General features: G+C 47.9%; 1 protein-coding gene and 2 pseudogenes across 4 annotated transcripts; 2 read left to right on the plus strand and 1 right to left on the minus strand.

The window, feature by feature from the left end:
- The first annotated feature begins 431 nt into the window (after positions 1 to 431).
- LOC136463134 (uncharacterized) lies at positions 432 to 2,237 on the plus strand (annotated as a pseudogene).
- Positions 2,238 to 11,037: 8,800 nt separating this feature from the next.
- LOC136463137 (uncharacterized) lies at positions 11,038 to 12,553 on the minus strand (annotated as a pseudogene).
- Positions 12,554 to 12,657: 104 nt separating this feature from the next.
- LOC136463135 (uncharacterized) lies at positions 12,658 to 16,001 on the plus strand. 4 transcript variants are annotated; one of them, XM_066462166.1, is made up of 4 exons: positions 12,658 to 12,854; positions 13,607 to 14,148; positions 14,227 to 14,740; positions 15,710 to 16,001. In XM_066462166.1, exons 2-4 carry the CDS (start codon positions 13,612 to 13,614, stop codon positions 15,760 to 15,762), a joined length of 1,104 nt encoding a protein of 367 aa, XP_066318263.1. In that variant the 5' UTR covers positions 12,658 to 12,854; positions 13,607 to 13,611; the 3' UTR covers positions 15,763 to 16,001. The 4 variants fall into 4 exon arrangements, with proteins under 4 accessions (XP_066318263.1, XP_066318262.1, XP_066318260.1 ...); XM_066462165.1 differs by lacking the exon at positions 15,710 to 16,001 and adding an exon at positions 14,840 to 15,101 and having other exon boundaries at positions 12,659 to 12,854; XM_066462163.1 differs by lacking the exon at positions 15,710 to 16,001 and having other exon boundaries at positions 12,663 to 12,854; positions 14,227 to 15,101.
- The last annotated feature ends 5,093 nt before the right edge of the window (positions 16,002 to 21,094 follow it).

Below are 21,094 nucleotides of genomic sequence, written 5' to 3' on the forward strand. Positions count from 1 at the left end.
GTGGCCGCCGAGGCGGCGATTAGGACGGCGAGGAGCAAGGAAGTTGAGATCACTCGGGCGGTGCCGCCTGGCGCCATGCTACGTGCGTGCTCCGCTTCTTCGCTCGTGAGTGACCTGTCTTGTTTTATGCACTGCACAGACTGCATGCCAGAGAGTTGCCTTTGCCTGTACGTAGTCAGCTTTAACTGGGAGTAGTTAATTAGCTACTACAACAAATGTGAGGCTTTTACCTGTGTACCCTTAAAAAAGATGCCACACTCCTGCGTACCCCTCAAAAGTTGGTCGTCACCTACATGCCCTCGCTCGAACTTTTCTTTTCCCTCACGCCATTCCGTCGGCATTCTGTTAGGTTTTGGCCGTTTGGCGGCTCTGACATGTGGGACCGGGCTAGAAAAATATCCTCTTTGCCCTCCGGTGCACTGGTACGGGCTCGGGCCTCGGCGTTCCCAGCCGCCTCTCGTCGTGCCCCCAGCTCGGCAACTCCCCATCGGCTGTCTGCCTTTCTCTACCTCGATCTAGGGTTTGGGCACCCTCCGCTTGCTCACGGCGCCGACCCCTCACCCTGCGCCTCCATCCCCCAAAGCGGAATCTAGGGCCCGCGGCGTCGTCTCTCTTCGGGCGCCATGGCGGCGACGGGGCACGAGGAGGATGACATCGACCACTACGAGGTGCTCTGCCTCCCGTCGGGGGAGGAAGGCGCGGCGCTGACCATCGAGCAGATCGAGAAGGCGTACCGGACGCAGTCGCGGCTGCGCCACCCCGACAAACGCCCCGACGACCCCAACGCCACCGCCGACTTCCAGCTCCTCTCGAGCTCCTACAAGCTCCTCCGCGACGAGTCCCTCCGCCGCCAGTTCGACGCGCGCCTCCGCGGACGCCGCGAGGCCGCCGCCCGCGCCGCTGCCGCGGGCGTCAAGCGCCGGAAGGCCGTCTCCGACCTCGAGGAGCGCGAGCGCGCCGCCGCCGCGGGCCATCCCGCTGACCCCGAGGAGCTCGCCAAGCGCGAGGCCAAGCGGATGGCCGCCGACATTGAGCGTGAGCTCGCAGCGTTCCGCGCCGCCAAGCCGGTTTCTGCATCAGGTGCCGCATCGACTTCGGTAAGTATCTCGAACGATTTCTCCTTCGTATTTTCCGTGCTCTGGAAAACTGTTCAGTTAGTTTGTTGAATGAATTGGTCAGGATGCATAGCGTCTTGCCATGCTAGATTAGAGGGGAAATTGGTTGTAGTTGTACTTGTACCTATCTGGTCCATGCTAAGATGTGCAAGAGGCTGGGAATTGGATAGAATGCAGTCTTGCCATGCTATTGTTTTTCCATTTCATTGGATTAGAAATTAATATGTTCTGGATCCTGGGTGTCGGGAAAATTCCTGAATTGTGACTCATTTACATTATGGTTCACCTGAAGCATCACATTTCTTCAAGGCTATTGGTGAGTAGTTTGATCAGAGGGGAAATTGGTTGTAGCTGTACCTATCTAGTCCGTGCTAAGGCTAAGCAAGAGGTTGTCCAACAGAGTCATTGATATTTATTGGTTAACAATTTCCACAATTTGGTTATGTGTTCAGGCGCATGGAGATAAGAAGGGTGGAACCATTTCTCTCTGTTTCCATTAAATGTTGCTCCTGTTCAAGAACCATTTCTCTCTGTTTCCATTAAATGTTGCTCCTGTTCAAGAATCGGGTGGATTATCAGCGAGGTCAACACAAACACATGAATCAAGGACAAGCAATATTGATGGAACTGGATTTAATGATTTGGAAGCGTCGGTGTTCCGAAAACTTCAAGAGGTAATTAGCTATGACTTGTGACTGGTAGTGTGCCTCCATTTGTGGACAATAAAGGATCCATTTTAGAATTCACTAGCTTTGTATTTGCTTTATATGATAGACAATAACGTAAAATGTTTCAAATACATGGAACTAATATATGCTTTTCCATTTTGCAGGCCCAGGAAAGGAAACAATGTGGTTAATTGCTTTTTTCTGATGCATGATTCGGTACTATGTATATGACATGTCACACAGCAGAAAACATCTGAGGATCGAGATGGTTCACTGAGTTATAGAAATCTGAACTACACATTCGTTTAGTTCAAGTCTCGTCCCAGATAATGTTCTCTGAATCATAGCAATGGCAGATCATTTTTTCGGTCGCTGTACAAACTGTACCATGTTTGTATGAATAGTTTGTAACCACAAATTCATGCATGTCCTGTCAAGACATGGTGCAACACATCTTTTGCTGAAAATTGGCCCCCTCACAAGTCCTGCGTAGACCCCGAAGCGCTCAGGCAAGGAAACCAAATACACAACCGCAGACAAGAAATAATCCCAACCGCAGACGTCAGCCAGGGCACCGACGGAAGTCCGGGCCCACCTGCCAGCCAGTGTACAGCGGCAACTGGTCCTTCGGATGCTTCGTCGGAGGTCCCAATTGGCCTGGCAATGGCACAGAGGAAACGAAAAAGTTCAGACACCCATACAAGTCCAAGGGCAATTGAGTCATTCTCCAGAGCCGTTACCCACCGTTAGGAGCAAATGCCGACGGAATGGCGTGAGGGAAAAGAAAAGTTCGAGCGAGGGCATGTAGGTGACGATCAACTTTTGAGGGATACACAGGAGTGTGACATCTTTTTTAAGGGTACATAGGTAAAAGCCTCAACAAATGTGCATTGATCAACCGATCTAGGAGAACGAGTTACGTTTCCGTGAGGATCGGAGGACAAACACGCTAAATTCGCGCATTGCGGAAAGACTATGACAGCACAGGCTACTGGAGTACTGAACACGAAGTAGCTAGGCAGTAGGCCAGCAGTGTACTTGTGATCAAAGGGATGTGCATGTGCCCGCTGAACGACACGTGTACAAGTGCGCGCAAGGGCTACGGCCGGCCAAGCTTAGAGGGAGGAATATTAGAAAGCGAAATGCTAACGCTTGATGATGGCGGAGTTCCAGAGTTTTGTTGAGAGCTTCAACTCACAGAATTTTCTCTTCCTCGCACGCGTCCCTACTGCAAAACGGAGAGGGAGAGGAAAATGGAATTTGCCTGTTAGTTCAGTGAAAAATTAAGTTTCATGTCGGTCCTTAATAATTTTCATCCAACACAGAACATGCGCTCATCAGAGTGATTCAAATGATGTTATCAAGTCGGTTGGCTCGCTCGCCAGGTGTGCCAGTAGTCGGGCATGAGTTCGATCCCCGGGATTGACCCTCGCGTGCCTCATGGGGTTTTTCCCCGATAATAAAGTTGCCGGTCCTAGGTATCTGCAGCCTCACACGTGGATGCGCCACAACGGTCAGAGTGACGTGCCCGTCACGTGCGAAACCCGAAAGACTTCGGATATCTCTCAGCCACGTGCAGCCTCTTCGTGTAGGTATAGGTCTAACTTACGTACTAGTGTGTGTGTGAGTTTATGTGCGTGTGTTGGTATGAGTTGATGCGTGAGTTCAAATACTACAACTTGTACTCGAAGAGTTGAGGCATAAAAAAAAGTCAATCAGAGACACCAATACCAACAATGTCGGTAAACAGCCAATGCTGGTAAGATATATACTACGAGTGTGCGTGGGATTGGTTCACGTACAAGCCTTACCTGCCTCGCACATGAGAGCCAGGCCTTCCATCAGCCAAGCTACGCGCATGCAAACCAACCCAGGACATGCTAGCGTCCGGACGTCTGATCTAAGGCGCCAGCATCGGATGGTGCCGCGCTCGCAAGAGAAGGAGCCCACGCCGTCTATTTTTCGTCTGCCCCACCGTGTGGGCCTCACTTCTGCGCTTGGTTTCTCATGCGCCCGCTCGGCAGCGCCCCAGCAGCGGGCCCGCACAAGCCCAGACATCACCCAACAGCTCTAGTAGGTGGCTGCAATAAGTGGGTCCCATTGCAATATATGCAAATATCATATCTATTTTTGCAACATTTAGATGAAACACTTGCAACATACGTCGGAAAATAGCTGAAACACTTGCAACATACATCTGAAACACTTGCAAAACACGTGGAAAAAACACTTGAAAGTCATTGCAAACATATGCAACATCCAGATAAAACACTTGCAACAGACATATAAAACACCTGAAACACATGAAACATACGCTTGCAACATGCATGTATATGCAACATCTAGATCTACTTTTGCAACATACAGATGAAAACACTTGCAACATACGTCTGATACAGATGACAAATTTGGAACATACACTTGAAACATACGTGTATAGCTATTGCAACATGTGCAACATTCCGATCTACTTTTGCAACACCGATATAAAACACTTGCAATATACCTCTGAAACACCTGAAATACTTGAAACATGCGTTTGCAAAATGCTCTTTCAGCGCAAACATCTCTTTGCTGCTTCGACGGATGGAGGTTCGTCGGTGCGGAGGTCACTGGTGTGGAGCTGGGCGGCGGCTCACAAAGGGCATGTGTGGGGGTGACATGGGCGGCGGTGGCACAGAGGGCGGGTAGGTGGCGTGTGGTCACCGGTGTGCTCGCTGGTAATACGGAGCTGGGCGATGGCGCAAAGAGAGCAAGGTAGGAACGGCATAGGCAGCGGTGGCACAGAGGGTGAATGGCACAGAGAGTGGGTGGAGCGTACATACGTCGGACGCTCGGGTTAGAGTGTTTCGGTAGCAACTATGTATGGCTGCCTAGATCGACACACGCTAACGCTAAAAGGCGTTTTTCAGCTAGCATGGATTGTTTTGGTATCCAGCGAGCCAGGCCTAGCAGTCACTTTTGCATCCTCTTGGCCTGATATGCTCCCTCGTCTTGCCAACCAATCAATCAAACGATTTTTTTGCATCCGTAGAGCCTGGACTGACCGCATACAATATATTAACACACGCTCTAATGAACTGGATGCTAGATAAACTACTAAACTAGAGTCCCCAAAAGGAAAGGACGCAGAAAAACCTACACCAAGCTTGAAACCTCATTCTGCTCAAAGGGGTTTGAGTCAGAGGAGGCCGTAGAAAGGAATTAGGAAAGCATTACATTTCCTAGTTTCCATTTGTTTGCACGAGGCACGTTGCTCTAAATTTTATTTCTAATCTAAACGAGGGCTATGTTTGGATCATGAGGCTAAACTTTAGCCCAGGGCTAAAGATCAGCCCTTAGAATGAAGAGGCTAAAGATTAGCCTATAGTGCTGTTTTGGATCCAGAGGCTAAAGATTAGCCATGTACCCTATAATAATTTATTTGCTCCTAATTAATACTCATGCACGGGACTAAAAGGGGTGGGTGGGAGTAATATACGTCTTTTGTTATAAAGGGACTACTTTTAGCCCTCTTTAGCCCACCTTGGAGAGGCTAATAGAAAAGGGGTCGGCTAAAGTTTAGCCCCCCACTTTTAGCCCTTCTGTTTAGACATGAGGGCTAAAAGGTGACTAAAAGGAATGTGTGAGCCTAGGTTTCCCGAATTTGGATCCAGGTATCGTGCACCAAACATCCAAATCGAAAACATCTTCTTCTTCTTTTTCCTTTGCACCGAAATCCAAATACCCATCGCTATTTGTTGTTCTTGGACGACTTGCACTACATGCCTCCTTTGAATGCCACAGCTACCAAAATGGGCTCATAATAACTAACAGGACTACAAGACCCACCTACCACCGACAAACTACACCCCATCCGTAGGATCACCAACATGAACTTCAGCTGAAATAAGCTGCCCTCCAGGCGTTCACCCCACTCACCGAAGGAACTGCACCGTTCAAAACTGGCGGCCACAGAGCAGCAGCAGCAGCAGCTAACGCCGTCTGTCCCCGTCCCTGTAAACTCTCTGTCAGGCTCCGGCAGATCCACGAGAGATCACATGGCATCTCAATCCCTTTCTCAGCGCCAATCCAATCAGCTTTCACGCAAGTACAGCTGCTGCTGGCCTCGCTGCGCCCTTGTGCTTGGCTACCTCCCTGATTGCAAGGCAATCTGGTGTCAAATCAATTTGACTTCTCATCCAGTTGTGCTTTCATCTGCAACTACTGCAAATGTTTCTGAAGTTCTCACGTGAACAGGAGCAGGAGCTTGCAAATTGTTCCCATGTATACTGGCGGTCATTTCTGAGTTCTGCATATGAGTTGGTGGATGGATGCGGCAGCAGTGCACTGCTAAAGCATATACGCACTAAAAGCTAGGCAGATGCAATCAGAATAATGAACAGAAACGCAGAGGACTAGGCAGCACTATTCTGAGTGAGCATATTTGACCATGCAACAATAAAACTACAGCGAAAATCGGTTCCAAAGAAATTACCAGGTACACCTCTGAAGATACTAGACTAGTGACATCTGGCCAAATCCTGTGCATTCCAGTTGGACCACAAAAAGCTTCCGCTGCTCCACAGTATCAGAAGAAACTCAAGTTTTATGGAATCTCTCATGTTTCCATTAATGAGTTTGACAGATTCAGTATTTCAATTCAGGCCATGTTTAGTTCCCATCAAACTCCTAACTTTGACATGTAGCAAAAAGAAGATTCCCCATCACATCAAACTTATGGTACATGTATGGAGTACTAAATGTAGATGAAATCAAAAACTAATTGCACAGTTTTGTTGAACTTTGCGAGACGAATCTTTTGAGCCTAATTAGTCAATGTTTGGACAATAATTCACAAATACAAACGAAATTGCTACGACGTTTGCCGTCATATCAAACACTGTGCAAATGCCGATTCCGGCGCCAACTAAACGTGGCCTCAGAGATAAGATCATCGGATCCAGCTCGAGGTGTAGGTAAGTCAGTAAGTGCACAGAGTAGGTGGCAGGCGCCGATTCCAATTAACTCTGCAGGACTGCAGGGAAGAATTCACACTCTGTCCAAAGGAAGCCATTCCAAGATTCAGAGAAGCTCTGAGACCCTGTTTAGATTCTAAAAATTTTCACCCCAAAGTGTTACATCGAATCTTATGGCACATGCATGAAGTACTAAATGTAGACGAAAAACAAAACTAATTGCACAATTGGGTGAAAAATCGCGAGACGAAACTTTCGAACCTAATTAGTCCATAATTAGACACTAATTGCCAAATACAAACGAAAGTGCTACAGTAGCCAAAACCAAAAAAAGTTTGCCAACTAAACGCGCCCTAAGCTACCCCAACTTTAGTTTCCTTTCAATTTTTTGGCACAAGATTTTGAAGAAAAATATTTGTGTTTAAAATACTCACAATGTAAGGACTTCATTGCCTCGACAATCTGGACAAACCAAGATCATTAAATGGTGGTCAACCACCTAAGCAGTGTGATGAACATGTACAGAACTTTGCATGCATTAGCATAATTGTAACTGTACAACACCCCCTCACTCATGTGTATATATATGAGCCCGAAAGGAGCTAAGTTCAACAACACAAGCATCTCAAGCTTCTCGGCCAGTTCAACAACACAAGCATCTCAAGCTTCTCGGCCTGTCTTGTCTGTAGACGATTTTTTGAGAGCAAGATGAGCAGCAGCAGGGTTCTTCTTGTCAGTGCTGTCCTGGTGGGGCTCGTCACCCTGAGCTCATGCAGGAGCCTGGGAGGGTTTTCTGAGCTGAAGACCTACTCTTCTGCTCCCAGCTGTAATAATTTGCTCTGACCCCAATGTTTTTAAGGCGTCGCTTTGGCGTCGCCTAATCGGCAAGGCGCTACAGGCGGGACGACTTGGCGGACGACTCGCCTCAGATTGGTATGGCATCCACCTTCCTACCATGGCGTCCGGAAGTCGTCGATTTGGCGTCCGATTCATCGAAATCGAGCAAGGCGGGCGCCATACGGGGATGGCCACGGTAGGAAAACGCGGGCGCGGGAGAAAGGACGGGGAAAGTGCAGGCGCGCGGGAAAGCATCGCGCGCGCGGGAGATTAGGCGCGCGGGGAGAGAGGAGCGCAGGAGAAATCAGAGAGCAGAGAGAGGAGCGCTCGCAGGGAAGACGGACCTACCTGCTCGCCCGCGCGAACGCGTTGGCCCGCGCCGCCGAGGCTCCGCCTCCCCCTCCCCGCGGGACGCCACAGCAGACAACTCGCGTTATGGGGAGGCCTCTGTTCTGGGCGACGGGAAAACGCGTGAGAAGGATTGGAAACGGCGGGGAAAACTAAGAGAGAAGGGGTGCGCAGGAGAAACAGAGTGCGCCGGAGGGAGAGAGAGCGGGCGCGCAGGAGATTCACCAGCAGGAGAGCAGGAGGGGAACCAGAAGCCGCAGCTCGCCCGTGCGGACGCGTTCTCCCGCGCCGACGGGAGAAGTTGCTGCCCGCCCGCCGCCGAGCCGTGCGGCCGCCTGTGCGGGCTGCGGCCATGTTCCCCCAATCGGCGCTGACCTACAACATCTTGCCTCCTCTGTTCCTCCATCAAGCTGCAGCGTCCAAAGCCCTTCTGTTCCTCCGTCTATCAAGCAAGACGAGCAGCACATCTAGAGGTTTGAGGGAAGCAAGAGGCAGAGAGGGGCGGAGGCGGAGCGGCAGTGGAGAACGAGAGAGAGAGAGAGGTGCGGCGGCGCTGGAGAGAGAGGATTGGGAGTTCGAGAGATGAAGCAGGAAGGTCAGAGGAGGGCTGGGCCAGACTACTTGCTCCTTCTCCTTTCTTTTTCCTTTTTTTGTTTTTCTTCATTATCTACCACTCTAAGCTGTTCTTTTAAGATTCCCTTAAGATGTTAAGGCGTCGCCTCGCCTCACGCCTTAGTCGCTTAAGCATAAGGCGGTAGTCAGTCGCCACGCCTCGCCTTACCGCCTTGGAAACATTGTCTGACCCTATTCCTTTTGTCCAGCATATATTTATCTGATCAGCTTTCTTAGCAGGCCTTTTCAATAATGTGAATTAGTGAAATGCTGCATTCCAAGTACTTCACGAATCATGGATGCCAATATTTTAGCTAACACAGCATACAGCACCTGCTAGATAATGCAATTACCAAAAAGATTAGTTTCTCAAACATAAACTGCATGCTTTCTGATTTCTGAACATCAGAGTTGTGGAAAGTAAAAACAGTCAGCAACATTATCCTTGAAATAACAGCTGCTGAACTACATCTTATTACCAGATGGTGGCTCCCCAACTCCTACGTACGGGTCAGGAAGAGGCCACGAGCCAACGCCAACGCCAACACCATCTTACGGCACAACACCAACACCATCTTACGGCACAACACCAAGCACCCCAAGTACACCTACTTATGGGGTCCCTGAAATTCGATGGTGCTGCTTCCTCCTAGGCTGGGACTTTCAAGGCAAACGAATGCCACTACTAGACCTGTCTCCTGCCTAAATTGTTTTCTTCAATTGATGTTATCCTTTGTTTCTTATCCTTGATGAATTTCATGTTTTCTATTTTGGGTTCGTAGTGTAATATCACCTCTAAAACATGTTGACGAATTTCTTATAATTTGTTGGATTGTAATGTAAAATAAACACCTAATATATATTGATATTTTTTTTCATGTACTACCACTGTCTGAGATATGCTGGATATTGTAAACCCTTTGCTGTAATCAGGGCTCGAATTGAAACTTCTTCCTAGTTACCACAGTTAAGTATACAGTAATCAGGACAGCATAGCAGGGTAAGTAAGTTTGATCAGAAGAACAGTCCTGCCCCAGTTTTTATAATACTAGATTTTCTTGACCACTGACTGTTTTGTTGTCTATACACTGATAAATAATTAGCTTAGATCAGCAATGAACCTATTAATAAGTCAACAATGTAAGAGAACCGAGCTGGGCTCGGGTGGCTAGCTGAGCCAGGTGTGCTCGCTGCCGGCGTGAGTTCGAATCCTGGATTCGACTCATGTCTCTCACCGGGATTTATTCCCAGAAATTATCTACAGCCTCTATCGCTTGGAGCCACAAAGGGATTGCGACGCGCCCGTCGCCTACGATGCCATTGGTGGTTCCGGTGATCTCAAGAAGGACGCGGTCTTCCTATCTGCGTGTAGTTGTAGACCTGGTTGTGTACGCGTGGTGTGTGTGGGGTGTGCGTGGTGTGTGTGGGGTGTGTGTTCGTGCATGAACAGATTCTACAGCTGTACCCAGATGAGAGGCTATCAAAAAAAAAAAAACAATGTAATCGTCACTTCAAATAACATTTTTTTCGAACAGATATTAACCAGTCATGCAAGTTGGGGAATCACAAATGTGTCTTACTAGTCAGTTGCAAGTGGTGGCAGGTCACAGGAGCCATTACCAGCCTATCAGCCTAATATTCGATGTCAGGTTCCAAAATCCAAATATACAGCAGTTAGCTAATTCACCAAGCAGCAAAGGCCCTTATGTCGAATGAATATATTAATCTGCTGCTCTGTTTTCTTCAAACATCTTTGAAAGTAAACCCAGTACCAAGTTACTAGAGGCAAAACATTTCAAGCAAACATCTCAAAATTATCCTGTGGTGAATTGATGCTGAAGAACTCAGTTCTACTTCTAATCCTCTATGGCTCTACCAGCCATTCTAGTGCATCCTGAATTATTGTATAGAAGTATGTTTAAATTAATTATATTAAAGGCAAAAACAAATTGGCTAAAAGCATTTGAGAAAAAAAATGCACTGTGGGTGCTTGTTCATAGTGTATGAGACCTAACTACTCCATAAGTCACATGGGAATGGGATGATTCAGCGTCAAAGTTATTTTATCACAGATTGCACATATAACTTTTGATAACCAACTTAATGCGCATTTTGGTGATGAATCATGAATGCAAGGATTGTTAGTTAGCAATGAAATGAGGCGCTTATATGCAGGATATTTCAGGGTATAGAGCATGGCTGTTGGTTAGGACTACTTCATACTATTTATTAGAACCAAGCAATACAAGATGTCATACATCCCTTGAAAGTCCTAGAGAAAAAAAAAAGTCCCAGAGGAAGTGCTCTGCTGAGTAGTGACCGAGTATTTGATTAACCAGGGTCTTTCTCATAAAATACACCCATGATCCCTTGAAATACAAGATGTCGTACATAGTGAGGTTTTTAATATGTTCTACACTTAGCCAAATCAGATTAAAGATTCAGACACTAATCACTATCACATGATATGCCAATCTATGCAAGTCCAAAGGAAGTCTGGAATCGCAGATTTACACATTTTATTGCTTTCCAAAAGAAAAATAGTACAAGTACAACAATAATGAGTGTAATCAACACATTTTCTTGCTTTCCATAATTTGCACTAAGAAGTAGTAAAGAGAAATACAATCATACCAGAAAGGCAGAAACTACGAGTGGAAGTTGTAAACTATAAGCTGTGAGCAGAAGTCTTACACAAGGTCTTGCTCTAACTTTCCGCTATTGTAGATCATGGTCAAAAGTTAATCTTCAAATAATCAGCAAATTACTCGGTTCACTATGGTATGCAAGCCAGTTGGGCTTCAGTCCTAATGATTCATATGGGACTCAAACCATTGGAAGATTTCAGTATTCTTCAGGCTGGTGAACTCATGGTACGCATAGGCAACATTAAGCTCCTCGGTGACATGCCTCTCCAGACCGAACCCCTCAGGCAGCACCTTAGCCTCCTCAGCCGCCTCCTTCCACAGTGTTTTCCTCCCGTCCTTCTTCAGGAACCCCTTCTCATCCACGAATCCCTTCCGGCGAAGCACGTCCACCAGCGCGTCGGCGAAGGTCCGGGTCAGCCCCGGCACCCTCCCCGCCAGGAACTCCGCGCTCACGGCGAAGTCACCGCACTGGATCTCCCGCACGTCGACGTGCTTCTCCCTGAGCTTGCCCATGCTGTCCGCAACCAACTGCGCCCTCTCGGTGTCCTTGGGCATGTGCACGAACAGCGCCGGCGGATACCCGGTGGGGATCTCGGCCATGGCCCCGTACACGCCCTCCGCGATCATGACGGCGACGCTGCTGAACTTAACCCTGGCCGCGAGCGCGGAGAGGAAGTACCCGCCCGAGGACGCGCCGATGCCGACGAGCGGAAGGCCCGCGAGCTGAGAGTACTTCTCTGTGGTCCACCACTTGATGATGGACTGGACGGCCGCGAGCTCGCTGCCATCCTCCCCGCCGCCTCCGCCGGCGTCGTCGAAGGGACCAGCACTCGGCGCGGCTGGAGACGGCGAGGACGGCGTACCCGCGGCTGAGCGCGGCGCGGGTGAAGCGGCGCTCCTCGGGGAGCCCCGTGCAGCGTGGGCAGCCCGGGGAGGCGTCGAAGAAGTCGGTGGCGCGGATGGTGCACCCGGGCGCCGCGAACAACGCGGCTCGCAGCGGGGACGACGGGGGCGGTAGCTGCCACAGCACCTCGTTGCCGTTCTTTCGGGTGACGCGCGCGTCGAGGCGGACTGCGTCGGCGTCGGCGTCAGTGGTCAGCAGCGGCGCCGGGGTCGGGGCGCGCGGGAGGAGCAGCGCGGTGGCGAGGAGGAGCAACGCGCACGTCGAGGCGATCAGCACCGCGGGCCGGAGGGACTGCGGGATCCCGGCGAGGATAGCGTGCATTTCGCGTGTCATTAGTCGGCGCCGATGGATGGGGATTGGGCAAGGGGAGATCCGAATCCGAGAGAGATTTTGGGTGGGGATCGGCGGACGGCATCAGAGTGAAGGCGATTTTGACTTGTCGTGCTACAGTGCAGTGAGCGCCGTTGACTTGGTTACAAAGATGAACTAGGCCCATTACAAATGTGGGCCGTGGGCCGCACCTGTAGATCTTATTGGGTTTTCTGTAGCCACTGCTGCTTCATTCATCCTCATCTTGTCTTGGTTGCAAGCCGCAAAGGTTTGCGCCGCGTGCCATCCGTCGTCAGCTCGTCGCCGGCGTGTAGGCTTCTGCCTTCCCCGTCGGCCGTGTCGATCCCTCTCCTTCGGCGAAGGCTCGCTGGGAAGTCCCAACTTCATCACCTTCGCTTCCTCCCGGAAAAGGCGGCTTCGGTCAGCCATCTCAGGTAGCTCACCACGCCTCCACGATCCCAAGTTCCCAACCACCAAATCCTCCCCTCCTGCTTCCGGTTGGGGATGTTTGAAACTATTGCTCGATTCGCTTTAGTTTTTTGCTGTGTATTCATTGCTACTCACCGTATTGCTAGTTTTCATCTCATCCATTCCGCTGTATCGTCCGATGTCCGTTAGATGGCAGATTGTTGTTGCTAATGCTTTTTGCCATTGTGCTAAGGACTGCACTAACTTATTGGCAGGAAAAAAAAGGAATGCACAGTTTTTTGCCTCGAACTATGAAATAGCTATTACGAAGGATTATTTGGCATTTTACCTTTTATTCGAAACCCTGAAATGCACCCTTGTCCTTATTTCTCCCTGTACCTTGCCGTATGCCCCTATGTTCACATATCTTACAAGAGGTTTGGGTTGTGCAAACCATGTCTAATAAGGCAGGAACGGAGAGAGAACATAGGAACCCAATTTGTGCCCTGTATCATAAATTGTGCATGTCAGATATGAGGTTTTAACTATTTTTCGCGTGAAAATTACTTGTAAAAGCGGTATTTTACCGATGTGCAATTCTAACACCTGTGCTTACTTTAGCAATGATGGAAATCCCTGATAGCATTCTAGTAACACTGATTCTTCTCAATTTCAGCCTAATTTTCCTTTTCAAAACTGCACTTGTTCTTTTAACATGCATATTTTGCCTGCAATCCTTCATTTAAATTTGGTTTTTCTTCGTTGCTACTACATTTAGAGAAGATGGATCCAGAAGACTCTAGTGAGTTTGAGGAGGACGAAGAAGAAGATGATGACTTGATGCTATTCATCTTACCAGCACTATATCTAGCATCTACTGGAATTGGAACTCTGGATCAAAGATCGATGGTTAGTGATGGTACTGTAATTGAAACTCCAAGTCAAGTATCAAAGTTTAATGACGCAGAATGGATTTGTAAAGTGCTCGAAGATGACCGAGGCCAAGGCTATGATAAACTTCGTGTGGAGCCACATATTCTCCTAGAACTTTCGCGCTATCTGAGGTCAAATGATCTTTTGAGAAATACCAGAGGTGTTTCTGTGGAAGAGAAAATTGGCATGTTTATTTACATGCTATCTCGAAATGCTAGTTTTCAGAAACTAAATGACAGATTCAAGTACAGTACAGAAACTATTCATAGACATATCAAAGTATGCTTTGATGCAGTCACACCAATGACTGCTGAATTCGTGAAGCCACCTTTAATTCAAGCCCACCGGAAAATATCATCTGATACACGTTATGGGCCTTACTTTGAGGTCAGTGTAACTTTTGGTCATATACATTAGGATTTTCTGCCCTTTTCTGTTACCTTGAGGGTTTATTTTCCCTTGCAGAACTGTATTGGAGCAATTGATGGAATTCATGTCCCTATGACAATATCAGACAGCGAAGCAGCTCCATACCGAAATAGACAAGAATCCCTTTCCCAAAACGTGATGCTTGCTTGTGATTTTGATTTGAATTTCGTCTATGTTTCTTGTAGCCGAGAAGGGTCTGCATCTGATGCAGCAGTCTTATACTCTGCTATAGAATCTGGATTTGAAGTCCCAAGAGGAAAGTACTACCTGGTTGACGGGGGTTATGCGAACATGCCATCTTTTCTTGCTCCTTATAATGAAGTCCCTTACCATACTGAAGAGCAAGATGAGAGCAATTTCCAACCAATGGACTACAGAGAGCTTTTCAATCTTCGTCATGCACAGCTGCACAGACATATTAAGCGTGCTGTAGGCCTACTGAAGATGCGATTTCCAATTCTAAATGTCGCAACATCATACCGAAAAGACACTCAACTGAAAATTCCTTCAGCAGCAGTTGTTCTACATAACATAATTCAGAGACAAGGAGGTAATGAAGAGTTGTTATGTGAGCAAACAATCCCATTTGCTTCCCATAAAAGAGTGAATCTTCCTAGTGGTGATGATACATATGGTTACGATGTTTCAGCTTTCAACAGTGAATGTGACATGGGTAATGCTTTGAGAGATGGTATTGCACTGAGGATGTGGGCAGATTATGAAAGTAGCATGTGTCTGATTTCAGAATAGAACAGGCTAGCCTAAAAGAATATTGAGGCAAGTAGAAGACTGCTTACTTTCAAGCTGCACTTGGTGTTGGTCGTTACATGCTGCATATGGTTTTTTATGACATCCAGATCCTTGCTCCTGATGCATTTGCTGATGTGATTATTCAAGTTTTGAACTGTGAATTAAGACTTCTATGGCTTCTGGTTGAAAACAAAAGTAGTTATGCTTTGTTGCTTACCGAGTTGATTCCCACCTTTAAGTTGGCTGCTTCATATCCTGCATCTGTTAACTAAACTAGATGTCTAGATATATGTAAATGGGAGAGCTTTATTAGGAGATGCAGTTGCTGTCGTACTTATGATCCATAATCAGGTGCTTGTATTAGGATTCTATGTTGGTACGGAAATCTAGTTTTCTTGTGCCATACAGAGCAACGATTTTCTCCATTTTGTGAATTACGTACTATTTTGTTTGAAAGTTCAGGTAACCTGCTGTTTTTCTTTCTTTGGCCAAGTCAGAAGTTAGGCTTAGTTCGGTTGAGTTCAGTTCCTGTCTGTGTGGAGTTCAGGTTATTTTATTTGTTACAGAGGTATTAATAGTGTTTCTTTTCTTTTTGCTGATCATGTAGTAAGACAACGGAATTAATCCCTGTTTGGAACAGTATGTGTAAAGTTGTTCATTTGTCTGTCAATTTGTCAACGCTTTGCTACACGGAGTGATCCTTTGCTTTTCTCATTGTTGGTGCACTTTTTCTCCAGCGTCTGAAAAGTGGACCATCCATTTTATGTAGCCACTTCGCCTGCAAAGCATAAAAGGGCATCATGGCACCCTTCTGGAAGATAGAAGCGACTCGACTTCAAAGTGCTGGAATGGCACATTTCCTACACGCCACGTGAAGAAATCCACTACCCCAGCTAGGAAAACTCACGAGTCTTGACGGCCACCTATGGCACGGCAGTCGGTTGGTGGAGTCTAGGTTCACGAGTTCCCTCATGTCTGCTCCTTCGCTTCACCACTCCAATTACCCTTGGGTTCACTAGATGGAGGTGTACTAGTACCACTTGTCAAAATAGACGAAGCCTGTTCGCTGGTTGGTTTCTGAATTGATAAGCCCGGCTGGTGTTGGTTTGTTGTGAAAGGAAAACACTGTATCGTGGCTGAAACCAACAAGCGAACAGGCTGTATGACTTCTGTGATGCGTTGGAATTTATCCTACCAAAACAAACCATGCATAGGGAACAAATGTTTATAAAATAGACCATTTTGTTTAAACAGACCATGGAACTAAGACTAGAACTTGTAGGGCCCTATTCTACTGGGAAACATCTCAAAACAGTAGTAGTTTCTAAGAAAAAATAGTTACCACTAGTGCAAGCCTAGGGGTTATATTTTTAAACCCTTATAATATCTATAAAAAAACTGAATATTTTGGGACAAATTTGTATTAAATAATCAGGGTATATTATTTTCAGCTTGTTCGCTTGGTCGTTGTCGACGAAATATGGTCGGCAGTCCACCGAGGGGGGTGCCCGTGGTGGTAGATTATCGGTAGACGGTGCGTGTAATCAGGAATCAGATGGTGACAAAAGGCGCAGAGACAGCGATTTAGACAGGTTCGGGCCGTCTGATCGACGTAATACCCTACGTCCTGTGTCTTTGGTGTATTGTATTGAGATGCATACAGATTAACTTGTCCTCTAGGAGACCTTTGTCTCTCCTTATATACTCCGAAGAGACAAGGTTACAAGTAAAGTATCCGATTTGGTACTATTACAATATCTAGTACAACTTATAATCTTACTATGCACGCCTTGATCTTACGGGCCGGGCCATCTCAGATGGTGCGGCCCATGTACCATCTTGTGGTACCCGAGGGTATATCCCCCATAGCTAGTCCCCAAGCGCCATGTATTCTGATGCGACACGCCATTTTAACCTTATCTGAACAGTGAGGCTTGAGTTCTTGACATCTTCGACCACCGTTGTCGCCGGAGAAGTAGGTTGTCCGAAGAATGTAAGGTGCTCTTAAGAAGAAAGAAAAAGATTTCCGTCCTGGGAAGTGTGCCCACTTGTATTTCTGAAAAGAAATGTAAGTGCGTCTTGAAGCGTAGCGTCCTTGATCATCAGAGGCGTAGGGGTCGAAAAACAAACACATTCACCGCAAGGTGAAGTGCGCCCACTTAGTCCCCGAGCCTGGTAGTAGGTAACGTAGGCACGTGGTGCCAGGGTCTAAAAAGAATTCCCAGTTAAGTTGAGAACCCAATCGTCGTACAGGCGATACGAGATGCACCGGCAGGTGCATCGCACCGATGTAGTCCCCGAGCTTGCTGAAAGGCGAGGTATGAGCCTTGTAGCAAGGTCTAAGTGAGAAAAAATATCCCAACTATATGCGAGTTGCCAGTCACATGTAGTCGAGACGCAAAGTCCCCGAGCCGTGGTCGGAGAGTGATCGAAGCAGTCCCCGAGCACAGGTCGAGGAGTGAGCGACGGAGTCCCCGAGCTGTGGTCGGAGAGTGATCGAGACAGTCCCCGAGCGAAGGTCGAGGAGCGAGCGACGAAGTCCCCGAGCCGTGGTCGGAGAGTGATCGAGGCAGTCCCTGAGCGTAGGTCGAGGAGCGAGCGACGAAGTCCCCGAGCCGTGGTCGGAGAGTGATCGAGGCAGTCCCCGAGCGTAGGTCGAGAAGCGAGCGACGAAGTCCCCGAGCATAGCTCGAAATTCCTGCAATATAAATATGTAGAATGGTAGTACATGATGTATAAAATAATAAATTATGGAGAAAAATCAGCGGTGAAGAAATAGCGTATGACGCTCAGCAGTCATTTGCAAATGAGCATGATGTGATAAAGCAGTTGGTGCTTTGTAAACATCAGTGTTAATGTGAAGTTTGTGTTTATACTTAATATAAATTGCCCGACTAGTTAGTATGTAGCTGAGTCTCCAGCCCTAGCTAGCCCGTTAACCATAACACGGGGCGCGGAGCCCGTGCACGTGTAGGAAGAACAAAGCGTAGCTAAGGAGCCGCTGCCGACCACCCATAACGCAGAGGGCAGACGCTCGTGCACGTGTAGGGAGGAGCCGGAAACAGGACCGTCTCTGGAGGCATCGAGCATCAACATGACTGGTCGAGGATTTGCATTAAGTATAGTTGTATGTTATATTTAAGATAGTATACATGGACAAACGTTATTTGAAGAATAACCATGACAAGGACGTTGTGGAGAAACGTCGTAATGAAAATTGTATTAAATATTAGAAGTGTACTTATCTTTGGATAGAAATCTGGTCGGTGGCGATGAAGTTGTCCGGTCCTCGAGCTTTTCGGCCTGTTGTGACGGTGGTCGCGGTTGTCATAGCGCCGTTCTTCGTGGCGATCATCATTGCGGCGTGGTCTGGTGGTCGACGTGGTCGGAACTCAGCGGAGCCGCTCGGGACGTGGTCGACGTGGTCCGTGGTCGGAGCTCGGCGGAGCTGCTCTGGATGTGGTCTGGTGGTCGAGGTGGTCGGAGCTCGGCGGAGCCGCTCAGGACGTGGTCGACGTGATCTATGGTCGACGTGGCTGCTCGATCAGTTCAGTGGTCGGAGTTCAGCAACGTGCGGAGTCGTGGCGTAGCTTGACGAAGTCCAGAGCACGGGTTGAAGTTGTCGGCGTCGATCCCGTTGGTGTCGAAGTCAAAAAGCGTCGAAGTAGAACTGTGTTCCTGGGGCGAAACGCATGGCCTCGACGTCCACTGGTGGAGAGACTTGGATAAAGACGGCTTGCTTGTATGATCCATGGTCTTCGTATGCATGGTGCTGTAGATGCACGTACATGCAAGCGTTCATGTATGAATACATACAACTCCTGATACTTGCATGTCGGATTGGGTCATGTCGTGTAGACGTCGGAGCAGAGGCAATCATTGCAGAAGCCAAAGCCCCCGTCGTGTCTGAGTTGGAGTCGGATGTGGTTTGGATCTTGGCGATGTCAATCCGTGTGGTGCTGTCGTAGAGGTATATAGAGCGTCGCTTGTATATGGACTCTTCGCTGCTTTCTTGTTAACAGATGGAAACGCACGCACCCTGGGACGTGTACATCTTGGATTTGGATTGCTCAATAGCTTGCTTGCCTGCTGAAGGTAGACTGATGCGGCAGTGCCCGTGCAGAGGCAGGCAAGCCGCTGCATGGCGCCGTACGTGCCTCACGTACCCATGAAGTCGACCTCAATGAAGTTGTGCTTTAGATCTTCCACAGTTTTTACCGCCGTTTGTGGATGGATTCCGTCACCAGGAGTTTCTCGGAACGACGACCGGATCGAGACGTCAGTCCGCAACGGAAGTTGCCGAGTTGCCGTCGTAGCAGATTGATTCCATAGCCGGTTGGATCTTGTAGATGCGCATGTGCTCTTGATTGCTAGCTGGTTGATTAATCGTCTTGCCTGTATGGTGCATGCATACATGCAAATTGGCTTGCATGCATGGTCTTGTACGAAAGTATCAGATGCTATGTAAGAAAACGGTGACATATACATGTATACGCACTCCATTGATGCATGGCCCTGTATACCACGTATATGCTTCCTTGGTTGCATGGGCATGGTTCGATCGTTGATGTGGCCTCTGATCGATGTGGCCTCTGATCCTTCTGGTGATGATGCACGTAATGACCAGCACCGCCCGCGATGTCGGATCAAGGCCTATCACGTGGCAGCGGTTCCGTCGCTAGATTTGTTGAAGTGCAGGCGCCACTCTTCGTCGCGATGCTGATCGTCGAGGCCACCTGTTGATCCCGCGACAAGTTACCTGGAGACACCACAGTCCCACGACAGGAAGAGCGCCGCCGTCGGATATCATTGTGGGACGACGCTCGCAGGACGTCGATGGTTGTTGCCGCGATCTGACGAATTCTCGCGGACTATGTTGATGATTTTGAGGTCCATCTGGTTCGCCACAGATCAGCGCGCACACCCTCTACCTGGCACGCCACTGTCGACGAAATATGGTCGGCAGTCCACCGAGGGGGGTGCCCGTGGTGGTAGATTATCGGTAGACGGTGCGCGTAATCAGGAACCAGATGATGACACAAGGCGTAGAGACAGCGATTTAGACAGGTTCGGGTCGTCTGATCGACGTAATACCCTACGTCCTGTGTCTTTTGTGTATTGTATTGAGATGTATACAGATTAACTTGTCCTCTAGGGGACCCTTGTCTCTCCTTATATACTCCGAAGAGACAAGGTTACAAGTAAAGTATCCAATTTGGTACTATTACAATATCTAGTATAACTTATAATCTTGCTATGCACGCCTTGATCTTACGGGCCGGGCCACCTCGGATGGTGCGGCCCATGTACCATCTTGTGGTACCCGGGGTATATCCCCCACAGTCGTAAACGATCGTAAATTTTCATCTAGAACAATATTTTTCTCTCACACCAAATCAGCCAGCAGTAATAATACATGATCGTATACGATCGTTTCAGCCCCAGCCGAACAGGCTGTTTATTCATAGCATCGTACTTAATATTTTGTGAAAATAGGCCTGCCCAAACATTTATAAGGTAAACAGATACCCTATATGCATGTCCTAAGGTCGTGTTTGGTGAGTTTGTTAGAATTTTTTTTAAACACATTCGAACATAGGTCTCACAGGTCCAAGTTTAAAAATCTGTAATGGAAAACCGTAACGTATACACCATGGGCTGTTTTCACTTCCTTGGCCCGTTGCGCCTCTTCCATCTGGCCCATCCATTTCTGCCCACCGTCTCCTGTGCCTGTGTTCCTCTGAACGCTATGACGACAGATACCCACCGGAGTCCACCATCTCTTCCTGCTCCTTCTCTTTTGATTCCTAACTCATCTCTCTTTGTTTTGTTTAGACTCTGTGCTTTTATACAAAGGTCGGGATTGTATCAACTTGGTGTAACAATTGTAAATTAAGAAAATCCTTCCTTTAAAAAAAAATCCTTCTCACACTTCACCACACTTAGTTGTCGAGGTGCTCTTGACTAACATGTCTTTCCTAGGAGATTCAATTCTTTGGGATGTTTTCTCTTGGTATATTAAAGAAAATGTTTCTAGTTAACGTTTAAAGAATAGCCCTCTAGTCAGCTGGAGCACGGGAAATTGGAAGAAATCATTGAATTGAAGGTTCACGCCGTTTTCGCACTCGTGAAACCGAGCTCTACATATATACTT

Source organism: Miscanthus floridulus, chromosome 7, assembly GCF_019320115.1.
Source record: "Miscanthus floridulus cultivar M001 chromosome 7, ASM1932011v1, whole genome shotgun sequence".
NCBI classification, from domain to species: domain Eukaryota; kingdom Viridiplantae; phylum Streptophyta; class Magnoliopsida; order Poales; family Poaceae; genus Miscanthus; species Miscanthus floridulus.

Coding starts and splice junctions, on each gene's coding strand:
- LOC136463135 (XM_066462163.1), top strand. CDS start 13,612: ATGGATCCAGAAGACTCTAGTGAGTTTGAGGAGGACGAAGAAGAAGAT. Junction 14,149..14,226: donor GTTATGGGCCTTACTTTGAG/GTCAGTGTAACT, acceptor TTTCCCTTGCAG/AACTGTATTGGAGCAATTGA.